At 48.6% G+C, this 24316-nt stretch overlaps 1 protein-coding gene across 1 annotated transcript in view; it reads right to left on the reverse strand.

The window, feature by feature from the left end:
- Nucleotides 1-827: 827 nt before the first annotated feature.
- Nucleotides 828-24316, reverse strand: part of LOC129111603 (gamma-aminobutyric acid receptor subunit gamma-3-like) — a 95200-nt gene continuing 71711 nt past the window's right edge. Inside the window, exons 8-9 of the mRNA XM_054623614.1 lie at nucleotides 8116-8312; nucleotides 828-1251 (exon numbers count right to left, since the gene is read on the reverse strand). Coding sequence (XP_054479589.1) covers nucleotides 970-1251; nucleotides 8116-8312 — 479 coding nt within the window. The 3' untranslated portion in view covers nucleotides 828-969. The remainder of the gene's footprint in view (nucleotides 1252-8115; nucleotides 8313-24316) is intronic.

The raw sequence follows: 24316 nt of genomic DNA on the forward strand, positions 1-24316 counted from the left end.
GAGGAAGTCGACGCTCCCTGATGTTTTCTTACGCATTCGGAGCCTACGTATAAAAGAAGGGCCGCTAGACTTTTTAATGCGTAAATTCCGTCGGGCTTAATCGGGGAACGGGGCGAGGCGACGTTGGGACTCGCGTTGCGCCGTCGAAATGGATTTTGCGCCGACCTGGGTAAAACGAGTCGGAAACTAGAACTATAAGCTGGGGTCTGACTAACGGAGAGTTCAAGATAGGTACGTTTAAGAAAATGTTAAACTTTTCTTTTAAAGCGAAGCGACGCACAGGGCGTATTCCGTAAGAACGACGTGTGATAAAAGCGGAAACGTTTTTTTTTTTTTTTTTAAACGCAGCTGTGTATCTGCTCCGCCCCAATCTGTACGGAACACGGATGAGATTAGCGCGTCTCGGTTTGGTTAAATATTTTTGCGGGTACCCGCCGTTTATTATAAAACACCCTAATCTTCTTGGCGTTCGCTGTAAACTGCATGTCTCGGTCGCGATAAATGAGATTTTACCAGACGGCCGCCGCCAACTCGTACTCAACCCGCTGTTAAAATCCAACCGATTCTAATAATATTAATAACGCAAAGAAAACGCGGAACTAATTCTAGAGTAAAACTAAGGCGCCACAAACACCTTTCTCGGCGGACGAGGTAATAAAGATAACGCGGGGAACTCCGAAGCCGGGTCTCTCGGCGCCGCACCCTTTCTAAAGAAGGCACTACGGGTGCTTCGCCATCTCGACGACCGAGATTCGGCAACGCGACCCCGTCCCCAAAAGTCTCTCGAGTCACAAGCGGGATTTGTCCGTCGGCCTCCTCGGTGTGCCGCCGCCGCTCAAAGCGTCGCGCCGTGCCGCGCGCGCTTCTTTCACAATTCCTCCCCCCACTCTTAGTTTTGAGCTTTTAATCCACAGCGGCCGTCCAAGTGCCGCGGCTACGGCCGTCTCGGCGGGGCCCGCGGATGACAGACTAGAGGTAGAGGTAGCTGACCCAGTAGACTATGTTGAAGAGCAGGAAGGAGGTGGGGAAGAAAACCCGAGAGTAGGCGTCCAGCTCGCAGATGTTGACGTGGATGCGTCCTTTCCTCCAGCCGCCTTCTTTGCACTCCTCGTAGCAGCAGAAGAAGCTCTTGCAGTCTTTCCCGTCCAGGCACTCGTACAGACAGTTGTCGTCGTAGTCCTGCCAGAACAGGGAGTTGCCCACGGGCATCATGGTACGAGGGGCGTGACCCATGTTGAAGGACGAGTAGGCCTGTGTGGGACGACAGAGAGAGAGAGAGAGAGAGAGAGAGAGTTACGGTTATCAGTGTAAAGGTTTTGAAGGAAACGTAGTACGATGTGAAGATTTTACTCTAAAGGTCGAGAACCTCGTCTCTCTGTACCTCTGCGACTCACAGCCACCTTTTGGTCTCCTTTGTTTTTCTTCCTTTTCTTTGATATTCGTGCATTACACATTCATTGTCAGGAGATGCTAACCCTCTGTGTATTTTACCACATATGCCAGAGGCGAGCGGCTTGTTTGGGAGTTCGGTGCTTCGCGGGCTCCCCGTGACTCTGTAAACTTCTGGCTTTTTCACGCAAAGAAATAACACACCGCAAGGACGTTTGCTATTTGATCGTTGTTTCGAGATTGTGTATTGTGGTAAATTGCGTTGGAATTTCCACCGCGGGGCGTAGAAACTGCGCCACCTCTAGCGGATTACCCTCTGCGTTTGCCGAGCGCAATACGGAAGGTTTATACGGACACAAAGCCCCGACGCGTTTCCGGTTATCGCGCGGAATGTAATAACGCTAGCGCGTGGATGTATTTGTAGCGTGAATCGATAAGACCGGAACGGTACCTTCTGAAGAAATTCATTCCCCCCGATGTTTTAGAATCATATGGGATAACCTAAAAAATCTTTGCACGTTTTGTCCAGCGCTCCGCTCGGTTCTCACGGGAAGAGCGGGGGAGAGAAACGGAATTGACCGAGCGGGTGGCGCAAAGGGGCCGCGCGGGTGGTGGGAAATATGAGGCTTCCCCACAGACGGACTGGGCCAAAACGCAGCACTAAGGCAGAAATGCAGAGGAGGGGACAGAACTTAATCGCTGGTGCCGAGCCGACGGCCTTTCTTTTTTTTTTTTGCTGGGAGGATAGATGGAGGGAATGACAGCTGACTCGGTCTTTTGTAAAAGACTCGAGTACGCGTGTATATATAATATATATATAATTTCGACATGCTCGTTTTCAAGGCATTGTTTTCAATCATCGGTACCGTGTTAAAATCTATATTTGCTTTTTTGTTTTTTTCACTCTGCGTTGCTTGGGTAATGCATATCGAATGCCGTTTTCTCTGTCGGTTGTTAATTTGTTTGTACCGATCGGTCGCAACGACACCGGGCCCGGCACCCACCCACACGGGCAGAAAGACTACTAGTCTCTGTGCTTTGCCTTAGTAGTCATTTGGGTGTGTAGAACAAGACGTGTCGAAGAAAGTATTTTCACACACACGGTGACTTTAATAAATACTGCACCTTAACAGACTAATTGTTGAGATTGACTTTACAGTAGCAATCATTTATTTATTTATTTTAGAAACATGCATGAATAATGATCCTTTTGTTCCAACTTTGACTTCCTCTAGATCAGTGGTTCTCAACCTTTTTTCAGCCAAGTACCCACTAACCAGCGCAAAGCATTTTTGGTATAAAAAAAGATGTAATCATCAGTGTCTGATTTATTAAACTGTCAACACTGAAGGTTTTTAGGATAATGAAATTGAATAGCCTACTGAATGTAACATTGAGTTTATGAAATAACTATTTGTAAAGGATGTTTTTAATGGATGCTAATTTTAAATGCATTTTTTTTAAAATGTCAAGTTGGATCCTTTTCTTGCACAACAACCATGTGTGTGTGTGTGTGTGTGTCATAGAGAGTGTATTTGGTTTTCAGATAGAGCAGACTCAGTGTATAAGTGTATTGCGCTGTTGCAGTATGAGTTTCAACAGGTCAATGTCCTCGTTAGGTGCCGGAGGAGTGGCCCGCACACCTGGAGGAGCTGCGCTCCTGGCAGGCAATGAGCAATCAATCCAAACAGCCAGCCGGAGGAGGGAGGCAGGCAGGCATGCAGGCTAACTTAAGACAAGCGGGCGCCCTTGAAGCGTCGGCTTCGAAGCGTCGAGCAAACGAAGGCGCGTGCTAACAAAGGCGCCTTTTTCTCGTGCGGCTTCTTCGCGGGGGGCTGAGTGAGCGGCGGGGTGAGTCTTTTCTTTTCTTTCTTTGTCTTTGTCTCATTAACCACTTCCAACCAACATCTCCCCACCCTTTCAGTCTATCGCATCTCAACTCCTTTCTTCCTTCCTTCCTTTCCTCACCCACACATCTCTTGACCCTTTCTATCCAATACACTCCAACGTGCCGTATTTAACCAACTGTCTCCCCCAGAACAACCCGGCGGACCGTGCGGTCTCAGCTTTTTTTTCTGCGAGGGAACCAAATCCCTCACTGACGTCGGCCATCTTTCGGCGCAGGCCGAAAACTCACCTCTTCCGGAAGTACTACCTCCCCGAGCTCATTTGTTTTTGCTCTGGTTTATGCTCATACATGCTTGCACTTGTGACTTCTCTTGAATAAGCTTATTGTATGTAATGTGATTGATGTGATGTAATGTCATACAGCTGTACACAAAGAATAAAATTTGCAGTAGCACATGTTTATTTTCACAAAGAAATACAGTACATATAATAATGGATAATAATGGATTTTATTTATATAGCACACTTTAAAATACAAAGAAATCTCAAGGTGCTGCACAGGGTAGAACAATCACAATAATCAAATCCCATGGTAGCCAGCTTTGTCCGGGGAACCGCAAGGATGTTGGAGTTGCCTGACCTAAGTGTCTTGGATGTGGATTGAGGGGTGAGGAGGTCCAGGAGGTAGGTTGGACCGGTACAGCTTATGGCCTTGAATACTAGGAGAAGTACTTTGAAAGTGATGCGTTGTTTTATGGGAAGCCAGTGAAGGGAGTGGAGGACTGGGGTGATGTGTTCTGATTTCCGTGTCCTGGTGAGAACCCGGGCGGCACTGTTTTGGACATATTGTAACCTCTGGATGGTTTTGGCTGGTAGACCTGCGAGCAGAGAGTTACAGTAGTCAATCCGAGAGCCGATAAATGCGTGCACCGATTTTTCTGCATCACGTTTGGGTAGTGAGGGTCTTAGCCTTGAGATGTTTCTCAGGTGGTAGAATGATGTTTGGCAGACAGATTTGATGTGCGCATCAAAGGACAATGATGAGTCCAGTTTGTGACCAGTGAGGAAAGAGGAATGGGGTGGCCGTTGATGGTGATGTGGGTGAGACCGGCCTTTTTTGTCTGAAGGGGGGTGCCAATGAGAATGGCTTCTGACTTGCTGCCATTTAGCTGTAGTGAGTTGCTGATGTCATCCAGGCATTTGGTAGCCCGGGATAGTGCCAGGTGTTTGTCAGGGTTAGTTTGCAGGTAAATTTGTGTGTCGTCAGCATACGAGTGGAATTTGATGTTGTGGCTCCGTAGTATTTTTCCCAGGGGCGGCATGTATATTAAGAAGAGCGGGGGCCCCGGGACTGACCCCTGGGGGACACCGGAGGTAACGCATCTGATGCCGGAGGTGACTTTGCCAAGGGCGACGTATTCCTGCCGTCCTGTGAGGTAAGAATGAAAGAAGTCCAGGGCAGCGCCTTTGATTCCCACCTCCTGGAGGCGCCGATACAGGACGCTGTGGTCCGCCGTGTCGAAAGCAGCGCTTAAGTCCGGCAAGATTAGCAAACTGGGGGATCCTGAGTCTGCTGCCCTTAGGAGGTCATTTACCACCCTCGCCAGAGCAGTTTCAGTGCTGTGGAAAGGTCTGAAACCGGACTGGAAGGTTTCATAGAGCTGGTGGGAGTGGAGATGGTCATGTAGCTGGATTGTGACAACCTTTTCCAAGACTTTCGCTAAGAAAGGCAGGTTAGAGATAGGACGGTAGTTGGAGAGGACCTCGGGATCCAGATTGTGCTTTTTAAGCACAGGTTTGAGGGAGGGGGCTACTTTACCAGTAGACAGGGACCTGTTTATTATGTATGTCGCACTGGGGACAATGGCTGTGAGACATGCTTTCAATAGCGATGTGGGGATGGGGTCCAAAGAGCTGGTGGAGGAGTTCATTTTTAAAACAATGCTGGAGAGCTCAGCTTGAGTGACCTCAGCAAAGTGGTCGAGGGCTACGTCGTCATGGGGGGCATGATCGAGGGGAGGGTCAGGTTGGTTGGGGGTGAGGTTGTGCCTGATGAAGCGGTTGCAGTCGTCAGAAGAGGGAGTAGTGGTGGAGGAGCTACAGGGCTTGAGCATCTGATTTACGGTAGAGAACAGGTGTCTGGGATTTCTATGGCCAGAGTCAATGAGATTGGAGTAGTATGACGACCTGGTGGCTCTCAGAGCAGAGGAATATGCTCTCGTGTGTTCTCTGAGGGACAGTTGGCAGACAGTTAAGCCAGTTCGCCTAAATCTGCGCTCAATTTTCCGACCCTCCGATTTTAGGGCTCTGAGCTGGTCGGTGAACCGGGGGGCCGAGCGATGGAAGTACACCAGCCGCGTTTCTTCGGGGGCAAACCTGTCAAGGCCATCGAGCAGGGTGCTGTTGTAGTGGAGCGCGTGCTCTTCGAGCAAAAGTGCAGCATCAGGCTCAGACAGGGCAGAGGAGAGAGCGGACAATAGCGGGGCACGATCAATGTCCTTGATCTTACGGAAGGTGATGGAACACTTGCTGCTAGAGGCAGGTGGTGCGGTCGTAGTGTCCAGTAGTACTGCACGGTGGTCAGAGATGCCTAGCTCCAGGACATGGGTGTTGGTAACTGAGACATCACCAGTGTAATATAAAATAATCATGACAGCAGTATTAACCAACACACTTCACCTTATTACAGCAGTATTAACCAACACACTTCACCTTATTAGTGATATAGGATAGCCATGACAGTTGTATTAACAAACATAAAGTAACCATAACAGCTGTCTTAACAAGCACGTTTTACTTTATTACACGTAAACTCAGGCACTCAGAAAGAGTGGAAAGGTGCTGCAAAAGGTCAGAAACGGCGTGGGAGCATCCCCGCGTCTACACACCAACTTTGAACAGCCACACCAGGCCAGGAAGGGCCTGAGACACACACGTATACAAATGATGAATCAGTCACACCAGGCCAGGGAGGGCCTGACACACACACAAATACAAATGCACCAGGCCAGGAAGGGCCTGACACACACACAAGATGAAACAACCACCTGGCTTAAGGAGTAGGCAAAGTCGTACTCTACGAGGAAAATACCCTCTCTGTAGAAGACAGGCAAGTAATAAAGATAAGGAGATAGAACAGATTGCCCAATAAAACCCGTTCGCACCAGATTCGCACATGTGCACTCGACAACATACACGCACACTGAAAGATGACAGCAACCAATGGGACGTGAGCCAGTGAGAGCGGATATGCCCAGAGCTCCAACCAGGCCGCTTATAGCTAAAACAAGCACCGCCTGCTACTTTAATATTTGACCAATAGGCTCCCTAAAGGAGAACCTATGAAATCCGCTGCGCACCGTGTGTTAAGCGCCTTTTTTACTTTGGTACTCTAACTCTGTTAGACATCCATAATTAGGACCGTGCACGTATAAATGCCGGAAATGTAATACTCTCAATAAGCTTGCAATAAAGCGTTTTGACTTTAACTCAACTGTTTCTCTCTGGTGTCTGAGTGAATCCTAATCACAACACCGGTAATGGCAAGATCAAGGGTATGTCCGTGATTACGGGTTGGTCCTTTCGCATGCTGGGTAAGCGGGAGGCAATCGAGGAGGTTGAGGAAGTCAACGGCCAGTGGGCACTTGGGGGCATCCACGTGAATATTAAAATCGCCAAGTATTACCAGCCGGGAAAAGGTGGGGCACAGGGTTGTGAGGAGATTTGAGAAATTTGATATAAAAGTTGACTTAGCTCTGGGAGGTCTATAAATAGAGACAATTAGCAGAGGTTCTGGAGCGAGACATCTGGCAGCTAGACATTCAAAAGATGGCAAGTCAGGGACCTGCACTTCGGCCAGGCCGAAGGTGTCCCGATAGAACGCTGCCAGCCCCCCGCCGCGACCAGAGCTGCGTGCTTTTTCGATATATTTGTAGCCTGCGGGAGCCACCTCGTTTAAGGCGAGATAGTCGCCGCTGCGGTGCCAGGTTTCACTAAGACGTAAAAAGTCAATGTCACGATCGGATATAAAGTCATTTAAAAGGAGTGTTTTGTTCGTGAGAGACTGAATGTTCAGGGAGGCAAATTTGACATCCTTCTGTTTTTGAGGGCAGAGTGCGTGTTTTTTGAGAGGGCGGAGATTGCTACTGACGACAGTGTGTACGACGTAGTAGGGATGCGCCAGTGCTTCGTTCAGTCCAAAGTGACGGTATGGTGCTCGCGGAGTAAACAAACTTGCGTCGGGAACCTCTGTGTATGTAGCGTGGGCGATTCGCAAGATCAGGTACTTTGGCATCAGAACATCCACGGAAGCGAGTGAGGAGTTTTAATGCCATGCCGGTATGTTGAATCCAGGCGCCTCGGGCCCAGAGAGCAAGTTGTTGGTGCGCTAGCCAGCAGGCTAACAGGCTAGGAGGCAGCGGTCCCAGCCTACAAGCTAACCGCACCTGTCCGGGGGATACCTCCTAGCAATGGATGACGGCGCTCTGCGAAGACAGGAATTCCAGCATGTGAAGAGTGGTGATGTCTATCCAACGGGAGGTAGTTAAGCCAGGGATGCTGTCTCGGAGTGCAAACTCCAGGGCGGCTCCATCCAATACAGGTTGGTGAATTGTTTGTAGCTGAGGGTGGCTGTAGGTTACTGGCTACAGCGAAAATAATCTTCGCCACTGCGTCAGGGCAAGACCAAAAGGCAAATAACACAACTATAATTAGCAAATTAAGTTTAAGGATTCAACTAAACATAGATTTAAAGTCACAGGCTGAGAAGCGGCGAACAAGCAGCGCCAGCGTCCTCTCCCATTACAACGGTCCCGGCCCATTACTCACTCACTCACTCAAACAAACAAACAATCAATCAAACATTCACCGGAGCCTTACCATTCTCTGCATCTTGGCAGGAGGTCTGCGTACGCTGTAGGAGTAGTAGTTGAGCATGGCGTACTCGATCATGGCGGCGAAGACAAACAGGAAGCAGACGGTGACGAACAAGTCCATGGCCGTCACGTAGGACACTCTAGGTAGCGAGTTCCTCGCCACCGTGCTCAGGGTGGTCATGGTCAGCACCGTGGTGATACCTAAGGAAGTAATGCAATAATAAATAAATGAATTAATACTTTGTAATAACAACGCACTACATAACATAACACAACATGCTGCTGAGAACTACGTAAACATTGAATGCCGCTAGGCGGTGTGGTATATTTTCAGGTCTTGCACAATACAGCGAAGGCCCCAAGTGTTTTTGTCCTATATAAGAAGCAGATGTGCAGGATACCAGGGGCTGAAGGTCAAAGGTGTAGAATGACGGAGCCCCATACAGGGTCTTGACCTCAGCCCAAATGTTGATAAACACGTACCCTATATAAGGGGGTGCGAGAGCCCGAAAGGCAGGACTCTCAGATTCGACTCCAGACCTCCGGGCGCTCTAGACGTCCGTCATGACGTGTGTTGCTTGTTTGTAATAAACTTTATTATACCAGCAAGAACAGTGTCCGCGGAGCATCCTTCCTCATCACTTCAACAGCACTGTCGCATGAAAGATACAACAGCGGTTTGTACGTTGGTCTGTTTAATAAAAACCATGATTCCTTGCATCGCTTTATTTCATCCTATTTCCACATACTGTGACTTTCTTTGACATTGCCGGTAGCAGATTTAATAAATCATTAACGTCAGGTTACCTAACCCAGTTTAAATAACTCAATTGGAATTTAGAAACCCTTAAATCGTTACAAAAGCTCGACGCCGTTAGTTTACCTTTACGGAATTTGACACGGGACTTAAGTTGGACGCCGCCCTATTTTCCAACTCGCTACTTGCCGGAGCCCCGGCGTCGGCCGTCAGACCTCTGCAGCACGTCTGGTGTTCGATCGCCCCAAGTTCTCCCACACGACTTCCCTTCTCTACGCTGGCTCCCCGTAAGAGCTCGCGTCCAGTTTAAGACTCTGATGCTAGCCCACAGGGCGGTGAAAGGAACGGCTCCTTCCTATCTCCGGGCCTTGGTCGAGCCCTACGCCCCCGCCCGACCGCTTCGCTCCGCTGCCTCGGGGCGACCCGTCGCTCGGAGGTCCCTGCGGCCAGGTGGGCCCGCAGCTTTTTTCCGTCCTGGCCCCACGGCGGTGGAACGAACTCCCCGCTGACGTCAGGACAGCAGAGTCGCTGCCCGTCTTTCGGCGCGGGCTGAAAACTCACCTCTTCAAGAAGTACTACCCCGAGCCTTCCTCGTAGCACTTATTGCATTCGTATTAGTTGTTGCGCTTATTGTATTCGTATCAGTTCGCTGCACTTATTGAATTCGTATTTGTTTACTGCGCTTATGCTATTCGTAGTAGTTTGTAGCACTTATTGTATTCGTATTGTTTTCGTAGTAATTTGCCTCTGGTTTATGCTTTAAGATGCTTGTTTAAGAAAGGAGATGCACTTATGACTTCTGGTGACTAGTTGTTAGAAACTGCAGGCCGATTGCCCTCCTCACCACAAGAGGCACCAAGAGATGTTCACTTCACTTATGGTAGAACCTCCCATGTTATAAATAGAGGCCTAGGTGAGGACTTCCTCCTCTTTGTCTCCAAACACCTTCACCATGATAGTGTCTGTGTTCCATGTGTCTTTTGAATTACCTTCAATGTAAGTAGCAATTTATTTCTATTATTGGATTTATGACATATTTCGGATGAGGAACGGATCATCTTAGAATCTAATTTGTTTGTAAGATTATGATTTGAGCAAGATGTTGTAATCTCTTTCTTTCTTCATGTAGAACCATGATCAGCAATAACCTTCAAAATAACTTCCTGGCAAAATAAACGGCATAAATGACTGCAACCTTGTTTCCTGGTGGTTTGTGGCTCCAGTTAGAACTTTAAATCCGTAACACTAGTGGTTCTCTTGAATACCTATGTCGCATACACTTCCTGTAAGTCGCTTTGGATAAAAGCATCTGCTAAATGACTGTAATGTAATGTAATTTTGGAAAAACAAGTAAAACTTAAAAATGGGATATTAATCGATTATATCTCGGGGTTGCTGCAGAGTTCTCGTCAAGGCGCGCGCGCAAATCGTGAATGAAATATGTATTAGACAAACTACATCGCCGAACTGCTAAACGTAAAATAAACAGACAACTGAAGGGAAAGATGGAACGACGAACCGCAACTAAATGAAAAGGTTTGAACGCGACCGGGTAGAATCGGCGACTCGCATCGTTGACCGATTAATCCGTTTGATGTTCAATTTAGTTCCAAACATTTAGACACCCGTTCAGCAGCCGAGAAGCACCGGGGAAGAGCGCGAAGCATCTTCGTATTGCTTTAAGTTAAATCCGAGGTTATTTTATTTGCGACGCGACTTAAACGTCAAACTCGTTCGCGTCCGGAAATGGTATCGTTTCACCCGACGGGAGATCGGAGGTTCCTCCGAAGGCCTCGGCGCCTGCTCCGACAATTGCGGTTTCTTGAATCGCGCTTCCGTTCCACTCGAACCGTTCTTCCTCGTCTTCATCTCTCTCAGCACAAGGATGAGTCATCTCTTCCCCCTTTGTAGCAGCATGGGTTGCTGGAATCGATCTTCCGGAGCCCAGATATACCGGCAGAGGCGTCGGGGAGAGATCTGGTGCGCGGTATTCAAAGTCAATCGATCGCATTCATAGTATTTAAGAAACCACGTGGAGGAAGGCACTTCTTAGGCCTGCAGAGAGGTCCCTGACAGCAGTCCTCTAAAGTCTTCTTGAGAAAGGGGTTCTATTTCCTTTAGCCAATTCTAATTAGTAACTTCAAAAGTCTTTTTAACTCGGGTGCTATCTCAGCTGTGCGACGATACCAAATAGTTTGATTCGAATCGCTGAATAAAACCTGTACAATTACAGACCGAATGAACGAAATAAACAATTACCTCAACGTTTCAGCACTCGTCAGTGTCCCGCGCTGCGGTTGAGATGAGATCGTACGGCAGACAGAGTTAGCTGTCGCAAAGTTAACTATCCGTAACTTTATAAACTCGGATGTTTTAATACAGATTATAAGATAGAACGACTTACTACGACCAGAACTAAAATATCAAGTAAAGGTTTCTTTGACTCGTTTATTACAATTGGATCCTCGGGAATTCCGATGCTCGTAAAACCCAGAAAGGTGGGATCGTAAAAGGAAAGTTACAGACGCAACTACGGTTCCAATTCATCCTTGCTGACCGCCAGAGGCGGCGCTTGACACCGGACGACTAATATCAACAGAGTCGCGAGGAATCCAAGTACGTACCTCGTACAGCCGAGGGAAAGGAACGCGCGGCTGTTGCCCTGTACGCACGGTCGATGGTCTCCGCTGTCCAGCGAGACGGGCGCCGTTTGGAGAGAGCGCGCCGCTCCGACTGCCGTACGCAGGCAGTGGCTTCCACGAGGGCCTAGCGGGGGGAGGGGCAAACTGCGCAAGCCGGATGGGCCGATTGACATACGAGCGTGTCAGAGCGACCGTCCTCAGACACGGTTCGCTCACCGACATGGGGTGTAGCTCGTCCGCGCCCGTTGACGGCAAGGAGAAAGGCCGTCTTGGCCGACAGCCACCTCGATCGGCGTTATCGCCGATCCTAGCGCGCGTACGCCTTCGGGGTCGAGCGAGACCGGCCCCTATCTAAGAGGAACTCGAGAACGGCAAGCACGGGGCGCCGCGAGAAGCGGGGAGAACCGAGTCTGCGGCCCTGTTGAAGTACTCCGAGAAGCGTTCAAACGGTGGAAATGCACAAAGAAGACCTTCTGGCCGTCTTGGCCCAGAGGACCGGTCTTCTCCATCAGGGAGAACCAGAGCGGGCGGTGAGGCAGCTGTCAGTTTGCTCAAGAGGCGAAGAAAGAGGACGCAGGGCGACCGCCTGCCCCCTCGGAATAAGGGACGGCTGCGGAGGATGTCGGGCGGGCCCTCGTGGCGACTGCATCCGGGCCCCGCCGACGAAGGAGAGTGGCTCGGAGAGCTCTTCTCCGCGTTCACCCCGAGACCGAGCCGTGTTCTGCGCCACCTGAAGTCGGGATGGCATCTGAATGGAAGCGCCCTGAACTGAAAGCGACGGCATTGAACGGAGAAACTGTCCGCGGTGAGGCACAGCGGGAATACGGAAATAGGCACCCTTCAAATCGACAGACGTGAACCGCTCTCCTCGGATCCAGGACTGGGCGCGGCCCGCCGCCTCTCTTCTTTACAAGTAGGTTGAGTAGAACCCCCAGCTCCTGGCATAGAGTCTCAGATGATGGTCGTTTTGGGGTCCGAACCACGAGCTCTCCAGTAGCCGCTGTGAGAAATAACCGACGGCCGGCCCGGAGACATCGCTTCCTGGCCCCCGGCCTCTGAAGGCTTGGGGGGGTTAGGGTTGCATTGGTAGCCGGGCGCTGGGGCCGATGGCTGCTACTGGGGTGAGCTGGGCGCTGAAAGTTTCCTCGGGGGGCTGATGCGGCTGTGGCACATGAGGTAGAGCGCTTGTCCCGTAACCACAAGGTTGGTGGTTCAAACCCCTCTACCGGCAACGTGTCGAGGTGTCCTTGAGCAAGACGCCTAACACTGCTCCTCCGGGATGGGTTAAATGCAGAGACATAATTTCCCCATTGTGGGACTAATAAAGGCTTAATTATTATTATTATTAATTATGTGGGACCCCCTAGGCCTGCGTGGCGGTTAGGGCTGTAAAGTCCTAGTCGACTGGTCTGAATAGGAAAATTCTGATTTTTTGCCGCGTTAATTTCATAAAGTCGTCATCAGGAGGAAAGTACCAAGTGCTAATGGGGGTGTTTTCAGAGCCCTGTTTCACAGAAAACAGCCCAACCCACTAGAGACAGGTAGATTGAAGAAGGTCCATGTTATTCAACGTCCGGTGGTTTAATTGCTGAATATTTATTTTTATTTTGAGCTTTTCATTTAAGTTTCATTTGAGTCGTCCTCCTCTACCATCCATGTCAAAGACATCGGCAGTGTGGCAGAATTTTTCCAAAATAGATGGCGGGAAAAAAGTCGAATGTAAAATTTGCAAACAACAGTTTGCATATCGCAGCTCGACTACAAACGTGGCGTATCGTCTAAAAACGGTAATATTTCAATATTATAGCCTATTAATATCATATTAAACATATTTCAATATTTTAGTCTAATAATCCACGCTGGATGTTAAGCCTCCTCTATCATCCAAACGCAAACATGATATCACAGAAGGAATTGTCAATTTTATTGCTCAGGATATGAGGCCCATTGGTGTCGTGGAAGGCCAAGGTTTTAAGAACCTGTTAAAAGTTTTGGAACCTGGATATTCAGTGCCAGCGCGCCAGACAATCATGCATGCGCTAACCGCAAAATACGAGGGACTCAAAGAGAAAGTTTCAGAGCTAATACGACACAGCGAGGCACTGAGCTTGACCACAGATATGTGGACGTCTCTTCGAATGGAGTCATATATGACAGTGACTGCCCATTTCATTGATGGAGACTGGAAAGCACAGAGTCTTGTGCTTGAGACAAAACAAATAGAAGAGGCGCGCACACAGGAAGAAACATCGCTGCGCGACTATCTGAAGTTGCTGATGCCTTTAAAATTCCAGAAGAAAAGAGAGTCTGTTGTATGTGACAACGCGGCTATTTCTGTCTGTTCCTCTGTCCGGTGGTCACGTAGACAGTGGGTCACTCCCAGGCGCCGCGACCCCACTAACCTCATCTATCCCACCCTCTCAGCCCATGGTGAGCAAGTGGTGTCGGGGGGCTTTGGAACTGCCAGTCGGCAGTGCCGAAAGCTGAGTTCATCTCAGGCTATGCATCCTTCAACTTTCTTGCTCTAACTGAGACCTGGATCACACCAGAAAACACCACCACACCCGCAGCTCTGTCAGATGTGTACTCCTTCTCTCACACTCCCAGAGCTGCGAGGCGAGGTGGTGGCACTGGCCTGCTAATTTCCCCAAAATGGAAATACTCTCTTGTCTCTGTTCCACAGTTCTCCCCATCCTCTTTTGAATTTCATGCCGTTACTGTCACTTATCCAGTCAAGCTCACCATTGCTGTTGTGTACCGCCCACCGGGCCCTCTTGGCGAGTTCCTGGAGGAGCTTGACACCTAGTCTCGCACTTCCATGACGATGGCTCCGCGCTCATCGTGCTCGGCGACTTCAACATCCAGACTGATAAGTTAGAACCGCTGCTTTCCTTCCTCTCCTCCTTTGACCTCTATCGCTCTCCCTCTCCTCCTACCCACAAGGCCGGCAACCAGCTGGATCTTATCTTCACTAGACACTGTTCTACCGCTAACCTCTCTGTCACTCCCCTCCAGCTCTCGGACCACTACTTCATGTCCTACTCCCTCTCCCTCTCCTCTCCCCCTTACTTCCTCCACCTACCCACATGGTTTCTACCCGTAGTCACCTCCGCTCCCTCTCCCCGCTGATCTTTCCTCTTCCGTTACCTCTGCCCTCCCTGACCCTGAATCCTTCTCTCTTCTATCCCCCGATACTGCTACTGATCTTCTCCTCTCCACCCTTTCCTCCTCTTTGGACAACCTCTGTCCCTTCACCTCCAGGCCTGCACGGCCAACTCCTCCTGCCCCGTGGCTGTCGGACTCAGTGCGTACTGATAGACGGAGCCTAAGAGCGGCTGAGCGTAAATGGAGAACAGGCAAACTCCCGGAGGACCTTCTTAACTTCCAATCTCTCCTTTCCACTTTTTCCTCCTCTCTAGCTACTGCTAAAGCGGCTTTTTTCCGCTCGAAAATCCTAACCTCTGCTTCCAATCCTAAAAAACTCTTTGAAACTTTCTCTTCACTCCTCCAACCCCCACCCCCTCCTCCTACTTCCTCCCTTCTCCCTGATGATTTCGCCAACTTCTTTGACAAGAAGGTAAACGATATCAGATCCTCCTTCTCTCAGCCCCCTCTCCCTCTCTACCCTCTACAGCTCTTCCCCTTCCCTCCCCACACCCCATCTTACCCTATTTTGCTCCCCTCTCCCCTAACGAGGTCCTTGACCTTGTTACATCTAACCGCCCCACCACGTGCTCCCTTGACCCGATCCCCTCCCCTCTTCTTCAGTCTATTGCCACTGAACTCCTTCCTTTCCTCACCCACCTCATCAACACATCTCTCGTCTCGGGATGCTTTCCCTCGGCTTTCAAGACTGCCAGAGTCACCCCCTTCTGAAAAAACCATCACTTGACCCCTCTGATGTCAAGAACTTCAGACCGGTTTCTCTTCTACCCTTTCTATCCAAAACACTTGAACGCGCTGTCTCTAAACAACTGTCTTCCTACCTCCGCCAGAACAACCTCTTGGACCCCCACCGGTCCGGGTTCAAGGTGGGTCACTCGTCAGAGACGGCCCTCCTTGCGGTGACAGAGTCGCTTCACGCCGCGAGAGCGAACTCTCTCTCCTCTGTCCTGATTCTCCTGGACCTGTCAGCGGCGTTTGACACGGTGAACCACCAGATCCTCCTCTCCACCCTCGAGGGGATGGGCGTCTCAGGCTCTGCACTCTCCCTGCTTGCATCCTACCACGTCAAACAAAAATGTTGGACTACCACCCTGTTCAGGCAAAAATTACGTGGCAAGGATGGCATGCTTTAATGTTATAGACTCTCAAAATCTTGTGGAAACTGTGACACAACTAAAGCCATCCACCTGTTGCCTTGATACTATACCTACCAACCTCTTTAAGAATGTTTTCGACTGCCTAGCAGTAGACATATTGCAGATAGTTAACAACTCTCTCCAGTCAGGCAATTTCCCAAAAGCTTTGAAAACTGCAGTTATTAAACCCCTTTTAAAAAAGCGGAGCCTAGATGCCTCTATTATTAACAACTACAGACCAATATCAAATCTACCCTTCATAAGTAAAATCATTGAGAAAGTTGTCCTCCAGCAACTAAATCACTTCCTGGCATCAACTGGTTGCTATGACACCTTCCAATCAGGATTTCGACCCCTGCACAGCACTGAGACCGCCCTTATTAAAGTTGTAAACGACATCCGTCTTAACACAGACTCTGGCAAAACCTCAATACTAATGCTACTTGACCTCAGTGCTGCATTCGACACTGTAGACCATACATTACTTCTGGAAAGGTTAGAAAACTGGGTGGGGCTTTCAGGCATTGTCTTAAATTGGTTCAGGTCCTACCTACAAAATAGGAACTACTTTGTTTCCATTGGCGACTTTGTATCAGAATCAACCAACGTGACATGTGGAGTCCCACAAGGTTCGATCTTAGGACCCTCTTTATTCAACATCTACATGCTCCCACTAGGGCAAATCATGCAAAATAACAATATTGACCATCATTGCTATGCTGATGACACGCAAATCTATGTATCGCTATCACCAAATGACTATCGGCCCATAGATCTGCTGTGCCAGTGCATTGAGCAAGTGAAGGAATGGATGTGCCGAAATTTCCTTCAACTAAATGAGGACAAAACAGAGATAATTGTATTTGGTTCTAAAACGGAAAGGCTTAAAGTAACCCAACACCTTCACTCTCTGTCCCTGAAAACCTCAATCAAAGCCAGAAATCTAGGGGTTATCATGGATTCAGATTTACATTTTGACAGTCACATCAAATCAGTTACAAAATCGGCATATTATCACCTTAAAAATGTAGCAAGACTTAGAGGGCTCATGTCCACGAAGACTTACAAAAACTTGTACATGCCTTTATCACTAGTAAGCTTGATTACTGCAATGGTCTCCTTACAGGTCTCCCAAAACAAACTCTGAGGAAGCTTCAGCTTGTTCAGAATGCTGCTGCTAGAGTTCTAACAAAGACCAAAAAATTTGATCATATTACACCAATTTTGAAATCGTTACATTGGCTTCCTGTAGGTCAGAGAATTGATTTTAAAATCATGTTGCTAACCTATAAATCCCTCCATGGTTTAGGCCCAAAATATTTAACTGATATGCTTCCACTACATCAGCGTTCTAGACCACTAAGATCCTCTGAGACCAATCTGTTAATTATCCCCAGAGTAAACACAAAACATGGGAAAGCAGGATTTAGTTACTATGCAACAAATAGCTGGAATAAACTCCCAGAGGATTTAAGACTTGCCCCAACTCTGAGCACCTTTAAAACAAGACTGAAGACTTTTATGTTTGCTATAGCTTTCTGCTAAATCTTAAATACATTGCACTTTCTAAAAAGCTTTTTTAACTTTGCCTTTATTTTCTATTTTAATACTAAAATGCCTTTTTCTATTTTACCTATTTCTTTGCATATGTTTTTCTTTTACTTATCTATTATTTTATTTTATTGTATGACAATGTTTATATGTGAAGCACTTTGAGTCTGCCTTGTGTATGAAAAGTGCTATATAAATAAAGTTGCCTTGCCTTGCCTTGCCTTGCCTACCTGACAGGCCGATCCTACCAGGTGACATGGAGGGGGCCGTGTCAGAACCACGCACGCTGACTACGGGGGTTCCACAAGGTTCAGTTCTGGGCCCCCTTCTCTTCTCGCTCTACACAACATCTCTGGGTTCTGTTATTCGCTCCCATGACTTCTCCTACCATTGTTATGCCGATGACACCCAGCTGGTCTTGTCATTTCCTCCCGGTGACACCCAAGTGGAGGCACGCATTGCTGCGTGCTTGGCTGACATCTCCAAGTGGATGGCGACACACCACCTGAAGCTGAACCTGGACAAAACCGAGCTACTCTTCCTCCCGGGGAAGGGTTGCCCGCACCGAGACCTGTCCATCACCATCGATGATGCCGTGGCGACGCCAACTCGGACTGTGAGGAATCTGGGTGTGACCCTGGACGACCAACTGTCGTTCTCAGCAAACATTGCATCGGTCGCACGCTCCTGCAGATTCCTCCTCTACAACATCAGGAGGATTCGCCCCTTCCTCACTGAGGAGACGGCGCAGGTGCTCATCCAGGCTCTGGTCATCTCCCGCCTGGACTACTGCAACTCACTACTTGCCGGAGCCCCGGCGTCGGCCATCAGACCTCTGGAGCTCGTCCAGAAAGCTGCAGCACGTCTGGTGTTCAATCGCCCCAAGTTCTCTCACACAACTTCCCTTCTCCGTTCTCTACACTGGCTCCCTGTAAAAGCTCGCATCCAGTTTAAGACTCTGGTGCTAGCCTACAGGGCAGTGAAAGGAACAGCTCCTTCCTATCTCCAGGCCTTGGTCAAGCCCTACGCCCCCGCCCGACCACTTCGCTCTGCTGCCTCGGGGCGATTGGTTGCCCCGTCGCTCAGAGGTCCCTGCGGCCGATCCACCCGGTCACAGCTTTTTCTGTCCTGGCCCCTCGGTGGTGGAATGAACTCCCCACTGACGTCAGGACAGCAGAGTCGCTGCCCACCTTTAGGCGCAGGCTGAAAACTCACCTCTTCAAGAAGTACTACCCGGAGCCTTCCTCGTAGCACTTATTGCACTCGTATTAGTTGCTGCGCTTACTGTATTCGTATCAGTTCGCTGCACTTATTGAATTTGTATTTGTTTACTGCACTTATCCTATTCGTAGTAGTTTGTAGCACTTACTATATTCGAATTAGTCTGTTGCAATTATTGTTTTCCTAGTAATCTGCCTCTGCACTATACTTTTGCTCTGGCTTATGCTTTGAGATGCTTGTTTAAGAAAGGAGATGCACTTATGACTTCTGGTGACTAGTAGTTCTCTTGAATACCTATGTTGAATACACTTCCTGTAAGTCGCTTTGGATAAAAGCGTCTGCTAAATGACTGTAATGTAATGTAATGTATGGCACTCTGTGTGGAAACACTAAAGGAGTCACATGAATGGTTGGAGATGCAGGGCGTCGGGTGCGCCGGGCACACTTTGCAGCTCTGTATTAATGCTGCGCTCAAACAAGAGCCAATTTGTCGCGCCGTGGCTGCGGCACGTCATCTTGTGACACATTTTAAAAAGGGGCACAAAGCAAAAACTGGGCTAAAACAGAAGCAGGAGCAGCAAAATGTCCCTCAGCATGAACTTATTCAGGATGTGTCCACACGTTGGAACTCAACATTTTGGAGCAACGCTGGCCCATTACCGCAGTGCTGTCTGACCCAAACTTTACCAACAAGAGCGAGAGCAGTACACTGGACCTCGCTACAACACGCTGGAATGCGGTAGAGGACATTAAACATGTGCTGAAACCTATGATAACCCTGACGGAGCTGCTGCGTCCCTGTCTGCAACACTACCCATGCTGGCAAACTTAAAGAAACGTCACCTGACCATCACGGATAATGACAGCCCCATTACCAAAAAAATGAAAAGCAAGCTGGTCGAAGAATGATGAGTGTATACATTAAAGCTGCAGTAGTAGACCCTCGTTTTAAGCAGCTGTCTTTTCTGGATGATGCCAAACGAGACGAGGCCTATACAGAAGTTGCACAGCTGGCAGACCGACTGAGTGCACGCAGCGCAGCCACAGGTGAACCTGGAGGTGAGGAGCAACATGTGTCAAAAAAACAGAAAACCGAGGAAGAACTACAGAATCAGGTGGGAGAAGCATAGAAGAAATGAAAAACTATCTTCAGGACAAAACCAAAGTTGACTCTGGACCATTGGGGTGGTGGAAAAGAAACCAAGACAGATACCCGAGCAGCAAAGCAACTGCTCTGTATCCCTGCAACATCCACGCCTTCTGAACGCATTTTCTCCAAGGCAGGATTTATTGTCAACAAATCAAGAAGCTGTCTCCTTCCAAAGAACGTGGATATGCTTGTGTTTCTCGCACACAACACAAAAAAGTGTGGATAGTTTGTGGACAGTGGACACTGATTGTACTCTCTGTGAGTGAGTAGCCATTTGTTAATTTCATTGTTTTTACATTAGTTCGTTTTGGACATTAATAACATTTCAATAGCTTTGCACATTTATTTGATAAATACTTGTAGATTTGGGCATTTTATTTATTTATTTTTGTATTTGTTCTGAGTGAGCCTTCCTTGTTATTGTTATGCACTTTATTTCGTTTCAGTTTATTGCTAAATAACAAACTTTTATGGTTCCCTTTTATTATTGTGCACATTTATTTCTATTTATTGGATTTCTTTTTTTGGTTTTTTTTGCCTAATGCGCAATTGCGCCGTGCCCACTGTTTGTAGGCTATTGTTTTGAGCCTTTGCTTTATTTTTGGTACATGATCTGGGATGTTTAATAAAGATAATTTTCCCTGAATTGCCTTTTGTGTTTAATTGCCTTCTTGTGCCGATATCAGTATATATTTTCGGTAATCATGGGCTATTATATTGCGCAGATGCACGTGATGCACAGTGATTCTTAACGATAGGGCCGCGGGATCGCAAAAGGTTATCAATTGAAGACACCGGAGATATTACTGTTATCCATTAGATGCAATATAGCTTCCCACCACTTGGTGGCGGTAATGTGTCAGCCGCGAAAGTTATGGAGAAGTATTTTAAACTAAAAAATGACTATTCTGACTTCATTAAGTACGGCTTTGTGAACGGAGGTAACGAGGCAGAGCCGAGAGCCCAGCGTGTGGAGTGTGGGCTGACGCTTTCCAACGAAGCGCCGAAGCCTTCGAAACTACAGCGCCATCTGGAGACCAAACATCCAACGCTCGTGGGAAAGCCGGTGGAATTTTTCAAGAGAAAGGAAAATGGACTACAGATGCAGAAAAGGTCTATCGTGTCACTGACCGGCAACTCCAAATGTGCTTTGAAAGCCAGCTACCTCGCAGCCAGACGTGTGGCACAAAGTAAGAAACCGTTCACCGTAGCGGAGGAGTTGGTTCCGACTGCCGCTGTGGATATGTGCCGTGAGATGATTGGAGAAGAAGCTGCCGACCATCCCGCTCTCAAACGACACTGTGAGTCGCCGTATCGGGGACGTGGCCTCAGACGTACGGCGTCAGCTTCTGGAAAGAATCAAAAGTAGTCTCTTTGCAACTAGACGAGTCCACTGACGTCACCAATGCTGCGCTGCTGCTGTTTTTTGTTCGCCGTCGCTAGGACAGTAGTTTGCACAAAGACGTACCGTTTTGTGGAGAGCTACCGACGCGAGCTACGGCTCGGGAATGTTTCCGCTGCGTGGATGACTCCTTCGCTGAGAACGGCCTGGACTGCGTTGGGGTGTGCAGCGATGGCGCGTCGTCAAGCAGATGCTTGATCGTGCACCAGAAGCTAAATGGACCCGCTGTTTTCTCCACCGTGAAAGCCTCGCAGCAAACAATATGTCACCAGAGTCGCGTGAGGTGATGGATGCAAGTGTGAAAACCATCAACTTCATTGAAAGTAGAGCTGTGAACTCCAGATGTTTTGCCAAGCTTTGCGAGGACATAGAAGCAGATCATGTCCAGCTGCTCTATCGCAGTGAGGTGAGATGGCTCTCAAGAGGACTGGTCCTCAAGCATTTGTTTGAACTGAGGAATGAGGTCTTCTCTTTTCTCATTTTTTTCACATCTGGAATCCCAGCTTCTGGAAGTTTCCACCGACAGCACTGTAAAGTTGCAGTGGGGCGAACTGGAACTGGGCTCCTTCTGGATTGCAGTCTCAAAGGAGTACCCGTGTCTAGCACCGAGGGCTGTGAAACTACATACCCGTGTGAATCAGGATTCTCCACTGTGGCCACAACTAAGACCAAAGCCCGAAACAGACTCAGAGCAACACTGGAGGCTACTCTGAGAGTGAGCCTTTCCCCCGTTCCACCCAGACTGGATCTGATTGTGTCTGAGAGGCAGGCCCAAGTGTCTCATTAAGAGGTGAACGTAAAAAGGTAGTTGTAACTGTTGTTATTGTTCGTTATATATAAATAAATGTCTTTGTAATGATCACATTGTATCATGTCATTTATTTGACAGGGTTTTTGCTTGTTAAACTCTAAGTGGATTTGATTTAGTTATTGAATACAAATCAAACCAATACAGTGTTAATATTTGAATGGGCCCCGAGGTCAAAAAGGTTAAGAACCCCTGCACTAGCAGGTGGGGGTTCCGACTGCCGCATATCCAGCTGCAAGCGTGCCAGTGCCGCGCGAACGACAGACCCCGTGGAGCCGTCTTGTACGCTATCCGACAGACTGCGAGCTGAAGAATGGGAGCCGGGCCCTGAAGCGCGCGCGTCCTCCTCTGGAGCCGGTTCAGCCACAAGTGGATTTGACGCCTCAGCCTTCCCTGCAGCCTCAGAGGGCCGACGCTGGGTAGGTTGGCCCGGATTCGACTTCACCCGTCAGGTGTTCCGCCTCGGCCGGCCCTTACTGCACGAGGCGTAATCCTCTCGCTAGCGCAGTCGCCGCGAATATCGGCGTCTCACCAGTTAGCCTGAGCGAAAGCACTCCTCTGCTGTGGAAACGGGCCAGGGAACAGTCCGTCAGCGACAGGGGAGCGAGGACGCTCTACTCGCTATTGCCGGCTCTGCCAATTGCGAGAGCAGTAATGTTACAAAGACAATGTAAACGATCTTCCCAGGCCAAGTTGGTCGACCGAGGATAGGAGCGTCCGAATGGCGAACGCACCGTTCCTCCTAAGGGGGACGGCTTGTCGCAGCCTTTGGCGGGCGAGAGATCCGCAACTCCGACCGGTGGCTACTCGACCCGCGTGTGCGCGAGAAGGAAGATGTTCAGTGTTAGGCACTGCCCCTGGCGGTCAGTAAGGATGAAATAGAACACGGGGTTACCCCAAGTCTTATCTTCAGATGGTCCAGGCACATAAAACCCCCTTATAGGTCACCAGAGCAGTTCCTGTAGGGTTAGATCTTCTCATTGACACCGATTATTGTTTTGGACATGCTACACAGTGATTTTGGTTTGGCGGTCGTCAAGACCGCCGGCCCCTCGCGCTCTCCCCCACCGACGCGCACCGAGCAGGATTAATGCACCAAAGGCCGCTGGCCCCGACGGCGTGCTTCAAAACCACCTCAATCGTGCCAGTGCCGAAGCGCTACACTGCGGCGAGCCTAAATGACCCCCGTCGTCGGCGTCGTCGTCGTGAGGTGATTTGAGAGGCTGGTCCAATTCGCCTACCGCCAGAACAGGTGTACATCTCCACATGTGAGAACGCCATCGTCCCCTCCAAACTAGGTGATCTTGGCATCAACACCTCCCTCTGCAGCTGGATTTCCTAAGCGACAGACCCCCAGTACGTTAGGTTAGGCAAATTCCCAAAGGTTCGAATGACGAATTATTATTATTAAACATAACGTTGTGTGTTGCTCTGTTCATTTCATTTTATTTGTACTTATTTCAAACAAACGTTCCTTCTTTATAATGGGACAGACTTTAGAAGATAACCTATTCAAACTCCTAAAAATCCTGACAGGATCTTGACATACCTCATATATATGTGTATGTTTTCATGTTTGTAGGGTTTTACAATCGATTGTTTATTTGTCGACGGTTTTGATTTGCGGACGTCATGTGATTGGGGCAATCGGATCGGTCTGCCGACCCATTTGCGAACCCCAAACGTTATTTAAATGCACGCGTCCTCGCTTCCGTGTAAAATAACCCGATGAAGGTCTGTGCGACTAAAATACATTTGCATGCAAGTGAAGAAGCCAGTGCGCGGGAGTGTCGACATACAGTACTGTAATTTGGCTTTTTAAAGCTACTCTACGACTTTTCGTGACAATTTTCTGCATTCTGTTATATATATATATTTTTTACTTTATGACATTGTCAGAAATATATTCCTAACAAAAGTTATAGTATAGCTCGTCATAATAAAATTCATATTCAGCACTGCACCAGTTCAAGGACGATCCTCTTGACGGCCGTTCCGTTCAACGGATAAGATCGAGACAAACGCCGTAACGCGGTCCAATTACTCGTCTCGGTACAGCTGGTTTTCGCAACTGACGTAAACCGTATCCGAGCGCACGTGAATTGTACTCGAGAACGCCTCTGCAAGCGGAACCGGGCGCGGATCGACGAACCGCGCCGAGGCACGTCAAACAAACAATTACAAACTTGCGGCGACTCGCCTACGAAGCCTCGTGGCAATCCACAGATCGATAACATTCAGACAGAAACGGTCTCGTTACATTGGCAAAGGTCCGGACGATCCAATCCAGTCAAATATTTAGTCCAAAACACGTTATTACATCAATAAATTCCCACGGATTGCGGAAATCGTTTGACCCATTAGGAGCTTCCG

The sequence above is a fragment of the Anoplopoma fimbria genome, chromosome 22 (assembly GCF_027596085.1).
Source record: "Anoplopoma fimbria isolate UVic2021 breed Golden Eagle Sablefish chromosome 22, Afim_UVic_2022, whole genome shotgun sequence".
Taxonomy (NCBI): Eukaryota; Metazoa; Chordata; class Actinopteri; order Perciformes; family Anoplopomatidae; genus Anoplopoma; species Anoplopoma fimbria.